At 49.2% G+C, this 18,515-nt stretch overlaps 2 protein-coding genes across 9 annotated transcripts in view; one reads left to right on the forward strand and one right to left on the reverse strand.

The window, feature by feature from the left end:
* Positions 1 to 12,776, forward strand: part of GGACT (gamma-glutamylamine cyclotransferase) — a 49,462-nt gene extending 36,686 nt beyond the window's left edge. Inside the window, exons 1-2 of one of the 2 annotated variants that reach the window (XM_021696039.1) lie at positions 11,749 to 11,837; positions 12,293 to 12,776. In XM_021696039.1, coding sequence (XP_021551714.1) covers positions 12,306 to 12,776 — 471 coding nt within the window. In that variant the 5' untranslated portion in view covers positions 11,749 to 11,837; positions 12,293 to 12,305. Of the gene's footprint in view, positions 1 to 11,748; positions 11,838 to 12,292 lie in introns of those variants that run through there. The other variant, XM_044913516.1, reaches the window with a different exon arrangement.
* A 1,682-nt stretch (positions 12,777 to 14,458) lies between these two features.
* PCCA (propionyl-CoA carboxylase subunit alpha) overlaps positions 14,459 to 18,515 on the reverse strand; it is a 402,221-nt gene continuing 398,164 nt past the window's right edge. For all 7 annotated transcript variants that reach the window (XM_044913521.1, XM_044913520.1, XM_044913518.1 and 4 more), the window contains 2 exons: positions 17,187 to 17,264; positions 14,459 to 14,804 (listed from right to left, as the gene is read on the reverse strand). In XM_044913521.1, the coding sequence (XP_044769456.1) occupies positions 14,736 to 14,804; positions 17,187 to 17,264 (147 nt within the window). In that variant the 3' untranslated portion in view covers positions 14,459 to 14,735. The remainder of the gene's footprint in view (positions 14,805 to 17,186; positions 17,265 to 18,515) is intronic.

The following is an 18,515-nucleotide window of genomic DNA, read 5'->3' on the forward strand; positions in this document are numbered from 1 at the left end:
GGAAATGACTTGTAATCACTTTTAATTTCGGCTTCAGCAGGGAAATACGAAACCGCAGACAGGCTGCCTGAAGACTGAGAAGTGCTGAGCGAGGACCGGCATCTCCCGCAGTGCAGGCCGGGGGGCGCGTCCAGGGCTGGTTTTGTTTTCGTAAATACTGACAGTGCTGAAGTAGCCACATTTTGAGACTCTCTGAGCCTGTCCCCCCTCCCGGCTGACCCCCGGCTGTCCACGCTACTCCCAACCGGTTGGGTTTGGGACAGGGGTTCGGTTTTTGGGCTCTTCGATTCTCAAGTGGAAGGTGCTCACACCCTAACACAGCAGTGGCCCCCTGTCAGTCCTGGACACATTGATAACGCCCTTGGCAGAGATGGTGCTCAGGGTCATTCAGAGTCGGCTCTAAGACCTGGAAGTGAAATAGGCCACGTTGAATGGTAGTATCCCATGCGTCCATCTCGTTGGTTTTGTAGGGAAATCCGTGTGTGGTAGGGATGGTGACATAACACGGTAGGAAACACTTTTAGACTTCTCCTTAGACTGCATTCGTTAGAGGAGGGACAGCATCAGAGGACAGGGACCTATTCTGTGGCGTTTAAAGAGAAGGGCAGATCTTATCCCATGAACACAAAACCCCAGCAGTGCACCCACTTGTGCTTCTCGTGGTGCTCAGCTTCTCCTGTGCATTCCAGTTTGCCCTTCAGTTCTCTAATTTATTAACTCTGACAAGTAACCTCTTGGTTGTACATGATTTTATTCACAATTTGTTTTTCTCATTCAAAGTGAACATGAGTGCCTTAATCCTCTAATGGGAATTAATTGCTTGTTTCAGTGCTTAACTCTGATCCTTTCTCAATCCCCACAGGGATGAGTTTCTTCCTGAAGGATCTGTATTTGTTCAAAACACAATCAGAAAGGTAATGATGTTTTTCTTATGAAAGGAGCCAGAAATGCAAAATGTTAATTCTTTTTTTTTTCCTTACATAAGTAGTAAAGGATACAATTCAATAGATGAAATGTAGGCTATTATAATTTGTCATTCTAGCAGGCTGCATTAGTTCCTAGAAAAGTTTAATTTTATTGTCCAGTTTTCTTTCATGAGAAGAAATTATCTTCTGCAGAAGAAAGCTACTGACTGATTTTCCACAGAGTTGAAGTTAACAACCTGTGGTCTAACCAGGATCACTTTTTTTTTTTTTTTAAAGATTTTTATTTATTTATTTAACAGAAATAGAGAGCACAAGTAGGCAGAGCGACAGACAAAGGTAGAGGGAGAAGCAGGCTCTCCGCCAAGCAGGGAGCCTGAGGTGGCACTCGATCCCAGGACCCTGGGATCATGACCTGAGCCGAAGGCAGCCGCTTAACGGACTGAGCCACCCAGGCGCCCCTAACCAGGATCATTTCTATGTCACAGCACCTTCCTGGGTATTCTTGGCTCTGAAAAATTATTAAGGCCCAACCAGTAATTGATATGGTTTGATTCCCTTTCCTGTTTATTATGTGGAATATTCATTTTTGTTTTATTTTTTTAAGAGGCTTCATTGAGAGGAATATAAGCTAGTAGATATTTTTAGAAGACCTTGATAAAGGAAGGAGGTGGGCTGGAGAACCTAGGAAAGAACATTCATTGGGTGCTGAGGCCATGCACACAATCGGCAGTCAGTAGAGATAGAATGAACCCAGTTTTAAAACAACTTTCTTAAAGACCCACAGTTGCCAAGTGGTAGAGATGGGGATCGATTCAGGCCTGTCACTGTGCATTTCTTTACTCTTACCATGTGCTGCGTTCTTACACGTCCGTCAATAGAACACTGAGGCTGCCCTGCCTGACGATGTTCCCTGCAAGGGCTGAGCCCCAACTGCTATCTGGGCCCACAGGGCGGGCCTGGTCAGCCATCAGTGTCCTAGAAGAGGCCTACCTGGGGGATGTACTTTACATTAAAGCAGAGTTAGAGCCACTTCTAAAGGCCGCTCTTCAGTTTCCTCTGGAAAAACCCAAATGGCTCACCTATGGCTGGTTCCTAAACGAAACTCTTACATTTTATCGAAGACTCTAACACGGCTGAAACACAGTAATGTATGAGCCTCGGGATGGCAGTGCCACCCTCTCCCAACCTGAATCAATCACAGGCATGTTCTTAATTAGCCCCGGCTGGGGTTCTGAGAAGATCTGGCCCATGTAGTAGACTTTTTTACATGTCCTATTGGCTGTGACCCTCATAGCTGCCCCTGGAGATGGGATGAACATGTCAGACAAAGAACAGAAGAAAAACTACACTTTGCAAAAGGAAGGTAAAAATAAAGATTGGAGCAGAGATAAACTAGAGAACAGAAGAACAATAGAGAAAATCAACAAAATTGACAAACTTTTCAATTTACTAAGAAGAAAGATACAAATAACAAGTCAGAAATAAAAGAGGGGACATTACAGCCCATTTAGTAGAAATAAAAAGAATTACAACAGTTGTGTGCCAACAAATTGGAAACCTAGATGAAATGGATCATTCTTAGAAACACACCCCACCAAGGTGAACTGTGAAGAAATAGAAAATTGGAACAACTAATAACCAGAAAAGAGATTGAATTAGTAATCAAAACCTCTTTAACATGGGATGCCCGGGTGGCTCAATAGGTTAAAGCATCCGACTCGTGGTTTCAGCTCAGGTCATGATCTCATGGGTCATGGGTTATGCTTGAGATTCTCTCCCACTCCCCCAACTTGCACACTTTAAAAACAAAGACCAGAACCAGATGGCTTCACTGGTGAATTCTACCAAATCTTCCCAAAAATTGAAGAGGAGGGAAACTTCCAGACTCATTCAATGAGAGCAGCATTCTCTGTTACCAAAACCACAGATTAATATCCCTGAGGATTGATGCAAAAATTCTAAACAAAATATTAGCAAACAAAATTCAGCAACACATTAAAAGGATTATATACCACGACCAATTGGAGTTTATCTCAGGAATGCAAGGGTGGTTCAACATAAGAAAATCAATGTAATACACATTAATAGAATGAAGGAAAAAAAGCTGGACGAAATTCAACACAAGTTTGTGGTAAAAACACTTAAACTAGGAATAGAAGGAAACTACCTTAATATAGTAAAGGCCATATACGAAAAGCCCCAAACTAATCTCATACTCAGAGATGAAAGACAAAGTTTTTCCTCTAAGACCAGAAACAAGACAAGGATGCTTGTAATTTTACCACTTCTGCTCAACATAGTATTAGAAGTCCTACCTGAAACCATCAGACAAGAAATGAGATATCCAAATTGGAAAGGAAGAAGTAAAATTATCTCTGTTCACATTATCTTATATGTAGAAAGCCGTAAGATTTCCACAAGAAAAATGTGGGAATTAATAAATAAATTCAGCAAAGTTGAAGGATACAAAAATCAGTGCACAAAAATCAGTTGCATTTCTATATATTAGCATTGAAAAATCTGAAAAGAAAATATAAAAACTAATTCCTCTTACAGTAACATCAAAAAGAATAAAATACTTAGGAATAAACTTAACCAAGGAGGTGAAAGACTTATACACTGAAAACTACAACACATTGCTTAAAGAAATTAAAGACAATAAATGGAAAGATATCTCATGTTCATGGATTAGAAGACTACTGTTAGGATGCTAATACTACCCAAAGTGATCTACAGGTTTAATTCAACTCTTAATGAAAATTCTCAAAGTTGCATTTTTGCAGAAATAGAAAAATCCATCCTAAAATTCATAAGGAATATCCAGGGACCCCAAATAAGCAAAGTAATCTTGAAAAATAACAAAGTTGGAGGTCTCCTACTTCCTGATTTCAAAAAACTTACTGCATAGCTACAGCAGTCAAAAACAGTGTGGTACTGACCTAAAGACCCACACATATAGAGACCAATGAAAGACAATAGAGAGTCTAGAAATCAATCGTTGCATATATAGTTAAATGATTTTTGGCAAGGGTGCCAAGACCAATGGGGAAAGGATAGTCTTTACAGCAAGTGGAAAACCAGATATCCATATGCACAAGAATAAAGCTGGACCCTTCCTTTACACCACATACAAAAATTAACTCAGAATGGATCAATGACCTAAATGTAAGACCTAACGCTATAAAACTTGAGAAAACATAGGGTAAAAGTTTCATGACATTGGATTTGGCAGTGATTTCTTGGATATGACACCAAAACATGGGAAACAGAAGTAAAAATACATTGGACAACACCAAAATTCAAAACTGTGCATCAAAGGACACAACCAACAGAATGAAAAGATAACCTATGGAGTGAGAGAACATATTTGTAAATCATGCATCTGGTAAGAGGTTAATATCCAGAAGATATAGAGAACTAAAATGCAATAGTGAAAAACTTGAATAGACATTCCTCCAAGGAAGATATACGAGTGGCCAATAAGCAGATGAAAAGATGCTGAACATCACCAGTCATGGAAATGCACATCAAAACCACAGTGAGATACTGCCTCACACCAGTTAGGATGGCCACTATCAAAAATAAGGCAAAACAAAACAGAAAACAACAAGTGCTGACAAAGATGTGGAGAAACTGGAACCCTTGTGCACTGCTGGTGGGAATGTAAAAATTGTACAGTCGCTAATGGAAAACAGAACGGAGGTTCTTCAGAAAATTAAACATAGAATAACCATATGATCTAGCAATCCCATGTTTGTGGCAGCATTATTCACAACAGCCGAGAAGTGGAAGCAACCCAGATGTCTATTGGTGGATGGATGAATAAAATGTGGTGTATGCGTATGATGGAGAATTATTCAGCCTTAAGTAGGAAAGAAATTCTTTTTTTTTTTTTTTAAAGATTTTATTTATTTGACAGAGAGAGACACAGTGAGGGAGGGAACACAAGCAGGGGGAGTGGCAGAGGGAGAAGCAGGCTTCCCGCGGGGCAGGGAGCCCGATGTGGGGCTCGATCCCAGGACCCTGGGATCATGACCTGAGCCGAAGGCAGCTGCTCAACTGACTGAGCCACCCAGGCGCCCCAGTAGGAAAGAAATTCTGACATGTGCTGCAGCATGGATGAACCTTGAGGACACTATGTTCCATGAAATTAGCCACAAAAACAGAGACATTATATAATTTCACCCATAAGAGGTACCTAGAGTAGTCAAACTCATAGAAAGTAGCATGGGCTTGTCAGGGGTGGGGAGACAGGGAATGGGGAGTTACTATTTAAAAATGGGTATAGAATTTCAGTTTTGTAAGATGGAAAGAGTCTTGGAGATGGATGGTGGTGATGGATGCACAATAATGTGAATGTATTTAACACTACTGAACTGTACAATTAAAAATAGGGTGATAAATTTTATATTTTGTGTATTTTATCACAATTTTTAAAAATTTGAAAATAAGAGATTCAGAGAAGGAATTGGTTTATCAAATGAAATTTAGTGAAGGGGCGCCTGGGTGGCTCAGTCGTTAAGCGTCTGCCTTCGGCTCAGGTCATGGTCCCAGGGTCCTGCGATCGAGCCCCGCATCAGGCTCTCTGCTCAGCGGAGCGCCTGCTTCTCCCTCTCCCACTCCCCCTGCTTGTGTTCCTTCTCTCGCTGTCTCTGTCAATTAAATAAGTAAATAAAATCTTTAAAAAAAAATTTTTTTTAAATAAAAATTCAGGGCGCCTGGGTGGCTCAGTTGGTTAAGCGACTGCCTTCGGCTCAGGTCATGATCCTGGAGTCCCGGGATCGAGTCCCGCATCGGGCTCCCTGCTCAGCGGGGAGTCTGCTTCTCCCTCTGACCCTCCTCCCTCTCATACTCTCTGTCTCTCATTCTCTCTCTCTCAAATAAAGAAATAAAATCTTTAAAAAAATAAATAAATAAAAATTCAGTGAAAACAAGTGGGGGAGACAAAGAATATAGTGAGGTACGTCCTTTGTAAACCGTCACTGTCACTGCGGAGCCTGAATCCTGGCCTGTCCCTGAAAGGGTCACCTCCCCGTGGCCTTGGGGTCAGCCTGATGTGCAGAGCGCTGGGGGTACCACGAGCCCAGCAGACCTAGGCCCCGTCCCCGGCGCTGGCCCCACAGGTTCTGTGCCCCATTAGCTTCCCCGTCCGCTCAGTGGGGTCCCACCACCTGTCTCTAATGCGTGGGGCACATTTGGGAAGCAGACATGGCACAGGGCCGGGCGGACGGTGCCTGGTCATCGCTGGGAGGAATCAGCCCCTGAAGGAGCGCCATCCTCTGCAGCGTTCTGACCACGATTTCTGTCCTTCCTCTAGGCCGGCTTGTCCATTCATGGCTGAGGGATTTCTTCTCTTCCTTTGCAGCTGAATCCCCGGAGTAAGGAAAGCTCAGCACTGTCTTCGCTGAGAACCCGCTCTGGCATCTTGTAGCTCTTATTCCAAAGCCCAGGCTTTTTCCAATAGGACCGTTCTGAACCTCTCCATTCTACAGGTCCTCAGCCCTGGTGGTACCCACCCCATCCTGGGCAGAGGACATCACCTATTTTAAGGAAAGGCCAGGCAACTCAGCATGAACATCCCTGTGGCCACCCATCTGTCCCTTCTGAGGCAGGGCCCCCATCACCACGCCTTCAGCACACTCTTTCCCACTGTCCCTGCTCCACTTTTTTTTTTTTTTTTTGAGGCTGCCTGTTTACCAGTCTATTTCCCTTGACCTTCACGGGGAACGGGAGAGGGGAGAATATGTCTCATTTCATATGTGGGGAAGGAACATAATTTTCCCTCTACCCGTATTACTTCTTGTAGTAAAAGATTAACAGGAGAGAAACACAAAAATTTTATAACGTGTGTATCTTCTGCATACATGGCGAGACCCAGGGGAACTGAGTAACTCCCTAATGGCCCGCACCCTCCCCTTAGGTACTATCTCCAGCTAAAGACAAAAGATGTTGGGGCCTCAGGAGCCAGGTGTGGGAGGTTTGCAGGTGAAGCACAGTGAACAAGGGTAAAGTTATGCATCTCTCAGTCTTTGCCTTGGGCACTGATAGAGCTTCTAGAGATGGAGAACCATCCTCCTCTTGCTGGTACAGTAGAAAGATAACCTCACAAATGGAGACATCCCTTAGAAATGCCCTTAGAAATGCAAATGACTCTTCTAAAAAAGGGTCACTTCTAACAGAGCTTCTCCTGTTTTTCTTAAAAATAATCAGCCTGAAGTAATCCTCCTGCCAAAGAGGCATATTCTGGGGCGACAAACTCAGCTCCGCTGTGGCTCCCTGAGTGCCCTGCTGGCCTTTCCCTCTCCTTTGGTTGCTTCCTGTTCTCCCCTCATGCTCTTGCATGGGGGGGACACGAATCCCCTCTGTAAGCATACTCCCTCTGTCCCCCAGCCATGTCCAGCCCTCTCTGGGCCCACGACTGCCACCTTACTGGCTTTCTTGGCAATCTAAAACACACCCACATCATTGGTGCAATAAACTCTTCTCAGCGCCCCTCTAAGCAAGTGGTTCCCAAACCTCCACTTCCATCCCATTTCACACTGAGCCTCTGGAAAGACGAAGGGGCTGAGGGCCCTGTGAAATGGCGGCATGGTTGTTGCAGTGAGGGTTCCCCAAGAAGGAGACTCAAGAGGAACAGGCTCTTCTGGTCCTGCTTTCTCCCTAAATACCACTCCAGTGACCCATAAAGACAGAAGATGAGGGAGGGCAACGAAATTCTGGAAGACAGAAAATGACTTAGCAGCCTGGAGAAACCAGACACCGGAAGTCCCTGCGTGGTGTGAAGCCAGCAAGCAACTGGTGACCAGTACAGCAGACGGCCAGAAAAACTCCGGACCCACGGGCCTAGGAAGAGGAGGGTCAGGGAAGAAACAGCAGGAAAGGGTGAAAGTCTGTATAGGGAGCAGACACCCAGTCTCTTCTTCCCAGCAGGGAGCAGGTGAGACACTGTCCAGAGAGGCTTGGTACTGGGGACACTGGTCCCAGCTGGGGTGGGGTTGGGCGGCACCCAGAAAATGGAGATCGAAGGAAATCTGCGTGCCTATAGATTCTGTTATGTGGAGTGCCCCCCAGCCTGCACCGCCCAAACCTGCTGATCCCCCACACGAGGCTTGCCAACCATCAGGCTCTCTCCCTCGCACACAGAGCCTTCATTGCCTATATGATGTCTGGATTCTCAACATGAAAGGCCAGTAGCCAAGGATTACCAGCCTTTGAAGAAAACCTCTAAAGAAACACGCACCAAAACAAAAAGCCAGGCAGGCAAAGATGAAAACGTAAACCACCACCCAAACCCATGATAATTACTACCTTCCCAAAGATGAGAGGTGGCTTCGAGCTGGAAAAGAACTATGATGGCAAAAATAGACACAAATTCATAGAAGGACTGAGAGTTAAGTAGACTATAAAGAAAAAAACCTGGAAAAAGGGAGGAGAGAGAGAAAATGGGAAAATTAATCCAGGATACACAATACCTGAGTATTAGGAGACCAGAAAGAGAACAAGAAGGTAGAAACAAGAAGGAAACTCCCCGTGGTCCAAGATGGTGAGTTTTCAGATAGAAATTCCCAGCACAGTGAATGAAGGAAGCCCACAAGAAGTGGGGTACCTGGGCGGCTCTGTTGGTTAAGCATCCGACTCTTGATTTCAGCTTAGGTCATGATCTCAGGGTCATGGGATTGAGCCCCACGTTGGGCTCTGCGCTCAGCACAGAGTCTGCTTGAGGTTCTCTCTGTCCCTCTGCCCATCCCCCACTCGTGCTCTCGCTCGCTCTCAAGTAAATCTTAAAAAAAAACACACATACACAAAAAAATACACTGTAACCTCAGAATCTGAGGGGAAGAAGGAAGACCTCACAAGTCTCCAGAGAGGAAAGCTCAAGTCCTGAACAGAGGATGGTGGAGTCCAATAGCACTGGACTTCTCAACAAGAACGTGGGAAACAGAAAACAAGAATGCCTTTAAAGCTCTCAAGAAAACGGTTTCTAGAATTCTCCACTGAGCCACACTGTTAATTAAGGATGGGAAAGAATTAGCTTCAGCAAAATGAGGGAGTTGAGGAAGATGGGGCCACGGGATGTGGGGGCTCAGGGAAGCCCTGGGTGGCATGGCAGGACACGCCATGAATGGAACCCAGTCCCTGGTGGTAAAAAGAGACACAGGGGGTGCCTGACTGGCTCAGTCGGAAAAGCATGCAACTCTTGATCTTGGGGTCATGGGTTTGAGCCCCGTATTGGGTGTAGAGGTTACCTAAGTAAATAAACTTAAAAAAACAAAAAAACCCAGAGGCCCCAAATGGCTGCATTTTAGGCCAAGTCACTGAGTCAGGACTTTACATCTAACCTAATTATACTTTCAGACTTCCTAGAAACGTAGTCTTAACCGCTCAATCAGGAATTTTCTGCTTTGCACTGATGAAGTAATCTGTCACGTGGGCCCTCCCCCATCCCCCAGAGGAACAGGAGGTACAGGAGGTGACCTGCCTAGTAAGACTGCCACCTGAGGGAAGGTGACCTTGCCTGGAACAATCCTTTTCTTTTGCTAATAAATTCCTTGCCCCACCTGCCTTCCTGTAAAAACCTTCCATTTTGTACAGCAACTCGGAGCATCCCCTCTATGGGCCAGATGGGAAGCTGCCTGATTCATGAATTGAGTCATAAAGGCAATTAGATCTTCACATTTACTGAGTTCAGTTTTTGTTCTTTAACAGTGGTCAGGCCTGAAAGGATGCTTGCAGCACTTTCGGAAAATGAGAGGCTGAATTACTGTCAGAGAAACTTGAGCAGAGGGGGAGAAAAGCTGCAAGCAATTTTTAATTCCAAGAAAAACAGAAAAGTTGTCCAAGAAAGGAAATTAATGATAGTACACTCTGTGCCTTATCTGAGAACAGTGTTTACATAGTTCTGATGCTGAAATGAATACGGCTCTGCCCGAAACCGTGACAGGAGTCAAAGGGAGGGACGCAGGGACGCGGGGCAGGGCGGGCGCGCGTTCGGGGCTCGGGGCGTGGGGCGCAGCGCCTGTGGCGGGAACGAGCCCAGCCAGCAGGGAGCGCGGGCCTCCCGGGCAGGACGAGCTGGGCCGTGGGTGCGCAGCTACCCGCCGAGCCGCCGCTCCCAGCAGCTCCCCGCAGCAGCTTGCTATTAGGACTTCCTTTTACAGCCGAGGCGGAGAGGTTAAGTCGTTTGCCTCAAGTCACAACCCAGGCAATTGGGTTCTAAAGTCTGCGCTTTAAACCACCGTGCGAGCCTGGAAGGTAAGACGTAATTTAAAACCTCAAGAAGTAGCAGTGCGTAAGTCATCAACAATATGAAGACAAATACCAAATGCCACAGCTTAAAGGCTTAGAAGTGTTGCCTCCAGGGAGTGGAAAAGAGTAGGCAGTTTCATTGTTCTGGTAAAGCTATTTGACTTTTTACATTGTGGACACATACTACTTTAAAATTTAATCAAAGAGAAAAGCTAGGGCACCAGTGATTGAGAGGAGCAGGTCTCCAGTTTGGACTGGCTTTGCCGGGCTGTGCGTTCTTAGATCCTCACCAAACCTGAGAGCAGGCATCACCGGACGAGATGTTTCCAAGTTTCCTTCCAGCTCTTAAGGCTCTGGCAGGGAAGAGGACCACTTAGAGGACACTTAGAGAACAGGCACCGTGGAGAGCAAGTGAGGGCGACGCAGGGCTGGGTGGGGTGCCGCTCTGGGCCAGCCCCGAGGCGGCCTCTGTGAAGGGGCCTCCAGGTGGGCAAGCACCCCCTGGGGATGGCCCGGGGCGGGGAGGAGAGCCGTGGAGCGTGGCTGAGACCCTCTGGGCGCTGCCCTGGGGAGAGGCTACAGGGAGCAGAGAAGTAGGCCCATTTGGGGTTGGGGGCAGTCCTTGGGCGAGGGTGGTGATGGCGACCAGGGTGAGGGAGGGCTGGGCCCAGGGTTCCCTTGGGAGGAGCTGTGGACAGATGGTGCCAGCAGCCAGGATGCAAGTGTCAGGGACTCAGGAGGCTCCTCCCAAATGCCTGGTCTCCAGGGCTGGTGCGCAGCCCACCCCTCTGTCCGCATCGCTCCTCTCGACGCCCTCTGTGCCCAGGTTTGCCCATCCTCCCTGGTCCCCCAGCAGCGGCCCTGGGTGCCTACATGGTCCTCATCCCTCTGTACCTGCGCTCCAGCTTCTCCTTGATTCACCTCCAGACTTTCGTGCCCAGCACGCCCCCCCTTCACACCCCACAGCTCTAGTTTGTCCTTCCCTGTGACCAGAGTCACAGAACTAGAGCTCCCACCGCGTCCCCGTCCTGCTCACGGTGCCCAGCACGCACCTGCACAGGCAGCCTGGTGCTCCCACGGCCAAGCCTTTCCGACTGCAGTTTACCCGACGCCCGCGGAACTCCTGACGCTCCACAGGCTGGTGACCGAGGCAGTGGACGGGAGAGGAGTGGGCAGGCGTCGGCAGGTGTGTGGGTCTCTGGGGGCCGTGCGCCCTCCCCGGACGCCCTGAGGAGGTGGAGCGAGGCCCAGACCCCACACCAAAAGTGGAAGTCCTGCGGGCCTAGCGTGACTTCTCCAAGGGCCACTTGCCACGGGACTGACATCAGGGGGCGGTGCCCTCCCGGGGCCCCTGGCTGGTGGCGGGCTGCCGCCAGCACATAGCGTGGGAAGGAGGCCGGCGAGGCGCCAGGCCCTGAGGAGAGAGGGGCCCGCCTGAACTTCATCATTTGTTTGAGTCACTTTCACACAGGTGACTCTCCTCAGTTATGTAACCATCTGTGGCCCAGACCCAGGTGAGCAGTAACTACCTTCACACGAGAGCCAAGGTTGCTGCGCTGAGTCACAGTGAGTCACAGGGAAGCCTCATTAGCCTCTAGGACCTTGGAAAGGAACCGGAAGGTGTGATCGTTCAAGTTGGCTGCGTCCTGCTGCCAGAACCAGAATGTAAGCTTAGTGCTGAAACCTGACTACTTTATAGACGTGTGTGTGTGTGTACATGTATGTATGTTTGCTTATTGGTATCTCTAACGTAGCTATAAAAAATATTTATAGTGTAATTTTTAAAGTTCTTTCAAAAACATTAAAAACTAACTGGTCTAAGAAACAGCAGCTCTGCAGGGCTTGATCCCAGACAGGCTGGCTCCTTCGGGCACATCCGTTCTTTCCCGAGTGCCTTCGCCCAGTAGCCGGTAAAGGGTGGCGTGTTTCCCGGGGTCGCCGAGCCCCCCAGGGATGGTGCAGAGTAGGGGGCTCCGGGCTGTGCTGCCGTCGTGAGTCCCGCCGGCCCAGCAGAGCCCGGCCTGTTGCCTGCCCGGCCCTCCCCAAAGTGTCCAACCCCCACCAAGCCTGCGGGCTCTGCCCGGACCGTGTGTACCGTCTGCTTGCTCTCTCCCCCGCAGCTTCCTGGCCCTCATGGCCCGCGTGTTCGTGTACGGGACCCTGAAGAGAGGCCAGCCCAACCACAAGGTCCTGCTGGACCCCACGAACGGCCGCGCCGCCTTCCGCGGCCGGGGCCGCACGCTGGAGCCCTACCCCTTGGTGATCGCCGGCGAACATAACATCCCGCGTCTGCTCAACCTCCCGGGGCAAGGGCGGCTTGTGCTCGGCGAGATCTACGCCGTGGACGAGCGGATGCTGAGCTTCCTCGACGAGTTTGAGGGCTGCCCGGACGTGTACCAGCGCACCCCGGTGCAGGTCGCGGTCCTCGAGTGGGAAGGCGCGCGCGGGGCGCCCGAGGAGACGCCGGCCGCCGACGGGACCCTGCAGTGCTTCGTGTACAGCACGGTCACCTACGCACCCGAGTGGGTCCGCCTGCCGCACCACGACGACTACGACTTCCAGGGGGAGCACGGGCTTCGCTACAATCCGCGGGAGAACAGATGACAAGCGCGAGGACCAATCCTCCGCTGGTCCGCCAGGGGCCGGGGGACAGAGCCCCGATGATGAGACGCCCTCAGCCTGTCTGCACTCAGTGCACCCGCGTAATAATGTCCTTTGAAACACTTATAAAACTCAATCTGTGGGAAAAGGAACAATCTCTTTTTCAGCTGCAGCTGATTTTCCCAATATTTTGACACACTGATCACAAAATTATGCCTGAAGTCTGTCTAGCCGACAGCGCTTTGTTGCTTGCTGCTTCCAGAATGCCACGGGCTTGAATAGATCAGATAAGGAAAATTCAGGATCCTAATTCCCCTAAATGACATTTCAAGAACTCATATGTCACTTTTTTTTTTTGCTTTGCTTTGATCTGAAGTTAACATTTAAAATGTAAACTTCGTGTAGCAGCTAGATTTTAGCAACCCTACTGTATTGATTCTAACTTGTGGCAGCAAGAAGAATAATTTTTTAAACTGATTTGGGTTATCTCAGTGTAATAAAAGAACCTCAAGAAAAACATTGTGTTTGGGGTAGTTTTAGAGCATATAAAACATTAGTATTCACAATTTTCAGATCAAGCTTATTAAAGGGATTACTAAAGATGATCATATAATATTAAACTGGATGTTTTAGGAAACCAAATTTAAAAGTGTTGGTACTACTGTTGGCTTTTGGGGGGGAGGGGGAGGGGGCTTTACTTACTTGGTAGAAGGTTCTTTTCATTCTAATCTAGCAAAATCACAAGCCACCTACTTGCTGGCAGATGCTGCTGAACACCCCGATTTCAGACGGAAGCTCACCCAAGCCCGAGGCCCAGTGGCAAGGTGCCGTCCCTGCCTCCGAAGGGAGCAGCATTTGGGGGGTTGGGTGGCCTTTCAGAGAAGAACCAACACGTTAGTAATTTGTTCTTCAGGCCTGACAGAAAGCTTAGCTTCCAAATACAAACAGCACTTAAAATAATTTTAGCAAGGCACGAAGTACCAATTACTACCCACCTCCATCTGATAATCTGTCAGCGTAGATTCAGATCAGCGCACGACTCTGCCTCTGTTTACTTACCAGCAAAGTATGAAATGTATTCCAAGAATTTCAGAAGCAACTGACAACGCAGCTGCTGATCCTTAGTAACCTCGTTCTCCGCTGGGAGAGCTCCCTCGCTCTTCAACTTAATGGTAGACTGTGATCACTAACTGCATCTGGCATAAAAACAGGATCAGTATTTTTAGCCCTATTTTCTTAATTGGAAACTTGCTTCACAAAAACACAAAAAGGCAAGGATGGGTATCAACTGATGGGCTTGTGGCAGCCACACCCACCACTCCTGGGGTGAGAGAGCCCCAGCAAAGCCTGGGGGATGGGGAGGGGGGCCGCCCGCCGGGTCCGTGGGCCCCGCACTCACCCGTGGGAGCCGCGCAGGAGGGATTTCCAAACTCCCCGGCGGCCCCGCGCAGGCTTTCAGAAGTTCAGAATAGCCACAAATGGGAGCGAGGTCCTCAACCAGGAAGAAGCAGGGAAACAGATTATGAAGGTGGTAAGTGATAATTCAATGAGACGAAGGCAAAGAACTGGGATTTACAGAAAGTTTTTTGAAGGATCACAATGGAACGCTAGTATTTCAAGGCTACTGGCACAGCCAATAGCCTCTTATGTACGTTGTCTTCATTCAAAAAAAGGGCAAACTAATATTTAGACAAATGCTCAGCTTTATTGATTTAATTTTTGACACTAGGAAATCTCACAGCAGAAGTACAAATCATATGTACAAGTATTTATATCAATAAAAATTTCCATTGGTGATTTTTTGGCAGAATGTTGGTTTTGACTATATGTGGAATAAATATGACCATGTAAAATCTGCTGCACAGGGGTGTTCCTGCAAAACGCTTGAATAAATTGAGTGTGAAAGAATAATAATACAAATGGCTAATTAAATTGGGTGATGACTGAAAGGCTATAAATACTTCATTCCAGTTCCATGAGCAGATCTCCTTCTCCAACTGTGTCTCCAGCTTTACAATGCACTGATTTCACCTTGAATTAAAAAAAAAGAAAGAAAGAAGGGAGAGTCAGAATTATTAACCAGACCATGAGGGAGCCATCTCGTCCCCCGTTTCTGGAAATGAAGAGACATTTCTTCATTGGGGGCGGAGCTGGACGGCACCCTAGAAGCCAGACGCACTGATGCTCCGCGAGCCCTCAACAGCCAGCACTCCCAAGCTCTTCTGCGGCTTCAGGCAGCGGAAATGGTCTGAGTTACTGGTAGTTACTGGTGTACTTAGTGTTCAAACACAAAAACAAAACCACCACACAATTATACAAGCATCAGACAAGAGACTCCTAATTAAGAGGAGAAAGCCCTTAGCCTGAGATCATAAACTGCCTTCTGAAGGGAAAGGAAATGCTGCGGAGCTGTGTGGCCGTGTGGTCTCGGTGGCCTGACATGGAGCAGGCACTGAGCCCCCCCCCCCGCGCCCGCACCACTGTGCCCTCACGGTCTGTGGATTTATCTCGGCTCTAGTCAGGTTTTGCTTTCCCGAATTTGTGTTCCGCTTTAAAATGGGCGGGCGGTATGGGGTGGAGAAGAGGCAGTCTTCTGACTTGTCGGGAGGTTCTTGCTTGGGCCTGAAGACACATGGCGGGCTCGACCTTCCTGGGCATCTGGGCATCTGGGCACCCGGCAAACGGGAAGAATGTCCGCGACGCCGGGTTCGGTGCCCTGGCCTGTGTCCTCGCGGCTCCGCTAGGAACTGGAAGGCCAGAAGGGGCCTTCTCCCTTGAATTGCGGCCCCGGAGCCCTCAGAACCCCGTGAACCGATGCAGTGACGATTTCAAAGGCCTGGGGGGTGCCACTGGCCCTGAGTGGCTGCCCGTTCTGATCTGGGGCCTCCGATGTTTGCAGAGGACGCATCTTGCATGCTGTGATGACGACATGGAGGACCGGCGTCCATTGTGAATTTTCTCCGAGAGGAAAAATGGCTCTCCAGATAAGGACTGCCTGTCCCGAGGCTCGCCAGGGCCTGCTCCTCGGTGCTGGGGCTCCGGCCACTTCTGGGGCGCCCTGCTGGGGCGCAGAAGGAAATGGGATGGGCAGGAAGGACTCCAGCTGATAGCGGTCAGGCCAAAGTACAGGTTGACCCGGAGCCCATCAACGCCCTGAAAGCGGCTCTGGGCCACCGATGGCCAGGGATCGGCTGAGCCTCCGGAGACATGCGACCCAGAAGCCACCGTGAGACCGCGGGGACCCCGAACACACCGACAGATGAGGGCCCCACGCTCCTTCGGGGAGCTAAGGCCGCGTTCATTTGTGTGTTAGTACCTCAGTCCAGCAACAGGGGCCCTCGGCATGCATCGGACATATATATATGTTCTGGGTCCCTCCAAATGAGGCCAAGTTCCCATCACACCCGGACATTTCATGACACTAAGGCAGCAGAAATGTTAAATAATCCCACGGAGCAAAACCAACAATTTCTACAAGAACAAAGACCATTTTGGGTTCACTTTTAGAAAAAAGAATCAGATGTAGAAGGCAGGATTCCCCAATCGTGGCCTTCTCTCCCAAACACCCTTCCAGCCTGACTAGCCAGCTCCAGGCCCGCCCGCCCTAAACTGGGCCTCTCTGTCTCTGATGCAAATGCCAGTGTGGGCCGGCAGTGCCCCTCTGCCAGGGCACCCATGTCCCCAGGGCTCGATCTCCGCTTCCCATGGCGCAGGCCACAGCGGCCTCTGCCCTCTCCTTGCCCCACCCCACCCTGCCTCGCTCCAGGATGCAGACCCCCCAAACCAAACTGTCCTTCAGAAAAGGCTCCCTCTGCTATGGGTGGCATCTTTGCAGAAGCAGGAAGAATAATGAAGTTATTATTAAAAGGACTTTTCTGTTTTCCTCAAGGAGAAAATACATGTGAGAAGTTTTACTCTTAACAAGTTTCAGGGGAAATACAATTCCATTATTTTTTTCTCCCTAAATCATTATGTCCCACATGTGTACATGGAGCTTTCTGCTCCTCTTGATCTAAAATTGAATTGTTCTCTTTGTGGAGAGTTGAAGAGTTACATTAATTCTTGCAATCTCTAAAACCAGTTCCTGCCGTGTCACCTAAGTCTCAGATAACTAACTGACTCCGAGACAGACGTAAACATTAAAAATTAAAGACCCTTTAATTTGAAAGACATTAAGGTGAAGAACAATTGTTCTTTGACTACCTGCACGTCAGACAGATGCTCCATGAGGCAGGGACACACGGGTGCCAGGCGGAAAGAGCTCCCAGTCTTAATGTCCCGCTCTGCAGGAGCGAGGAGCCGGTGGGGGTCACCTCCACAGTCCCTTCCAGGCCCAACCACCCAAGATCCAAAGGTGGAAGTTCTGCTTCCTGTCACAGAGCTGGCAAGGGCTGGGGGAACTTGGGGACATACCTTGCCAGTTTTCCCAGCTGTCATACTGTTCTGCATTTTCATGGCTTCAATCACACAAATTTCCTGACCTTCTGCTACCTGGAAAAACGAACAGGAAAAAAGACAAATTTTAAAATCCTTCTGATTTTGCAACACCACCACTCAGGGGTGAAGCCATCAAGAGATTCTTTGTCAAATGCTCTGAAATTTGACCCAAACAGCAGCAACGACCTCTAATACTTCATGTTCCAAGTGAATCTTTGGGAGGCAGCAGAGAAGGGCCATTCCCTCTGTCTTCACCAAGTGCCACAGAGATGTGGCCAAAATGGAATGTTTTTCTCTTCTGTGCAATGTCCAGATTTGGCACATCTCTACAGACGGGAAGACCTGTGGTTTCTGGGGGCTGGGAAGAAGAGGGGAGTGGTTGCTGATGCACACAGGGTTTCTTCTGAGTGGGGAGGAAGTGTTCTAGATTGACGAGGGGGATGGCTGCACAATGAATTCCAGGAATAGACGAGAACCAATAAATGCGCACGGTGAGGGGCCGACCTGCACTGGACGTGAATTTTATCTCCGCAAGGCTGTCACCCAAAACTGGAGTGCTTCCATCGGCAGCCTTGGGGAGCTGGGAAGAGCAGTCAGCCAGGGGGACCACTGTCTCAACCTCTGCGACACATGACAAGTAACAACGAGGTGGCTCCTGGAAGGTGCCTTCCGACGTGGGGAACGACTGCTAGCAGCCTGCCCGGTCCTTGCGTGGAGGCCGGCGGCTCCCACGGGCACTGGCTCAAGCTCCACCCGCCTTCACTGGGAGGGGAGATCCATGCGGGGCCGGGAATGAGCTCCCCGGGTGAAGCCGCTCTATAGACTCTCTTTCCGTTGCCCTTGATGGGTTAGCACCAAGGAGCTGGGCCCCATTCTCCTCTCTCTGTGAAAAGGGCCTCCCAGTTTTTGACACGGTAAAGCTGAGTTTCCTCGGGCAACTGGCTGGCTACTCTGGGGTGCTGGTGGGCATCCTGGTGGGGGGCTCCGGGACACTCACACTAGTGCGGCTTGTGCTGGCCCGGAGTCGCAGAAGTGCCTGGAGAATGTTCTTCCCCGCACTCCCCAGATGATGCCCGAGCTCCCTCCCGGCCCCCCACGCGGCACAAGCTGTCTTGCTGGCAGTCAGGGCTGCCTGCGCCCCGCGCCTTCCTTCCCTCCGCTGATCAGGTGGTGGGCTGCCTTTTCCTGGCACAGAAATCTAGGAAGAGAGGGGATGCCAAAGCCTCGGTGCTGGCACAGAGGAGAGACGCTGTGCTGGGGAGCTGGGCTCTGCAGCTCCGTGCTCCCCGCCCGCTTGGATTCATT

Source organism: Neomonachus schauinslandi, chromosome 3 (genome assembly GCF_002201575.2).
Source record: "Neomonachus schauinslandi chromosome 3, ASM220157v2, whole genome shotgun sequence".
NCBI lineage: Eukaryota > Metazoa > Chordata > Mammalia > Carnivora > Phocidae > Neomonachus > Neomonachus schauinslandi.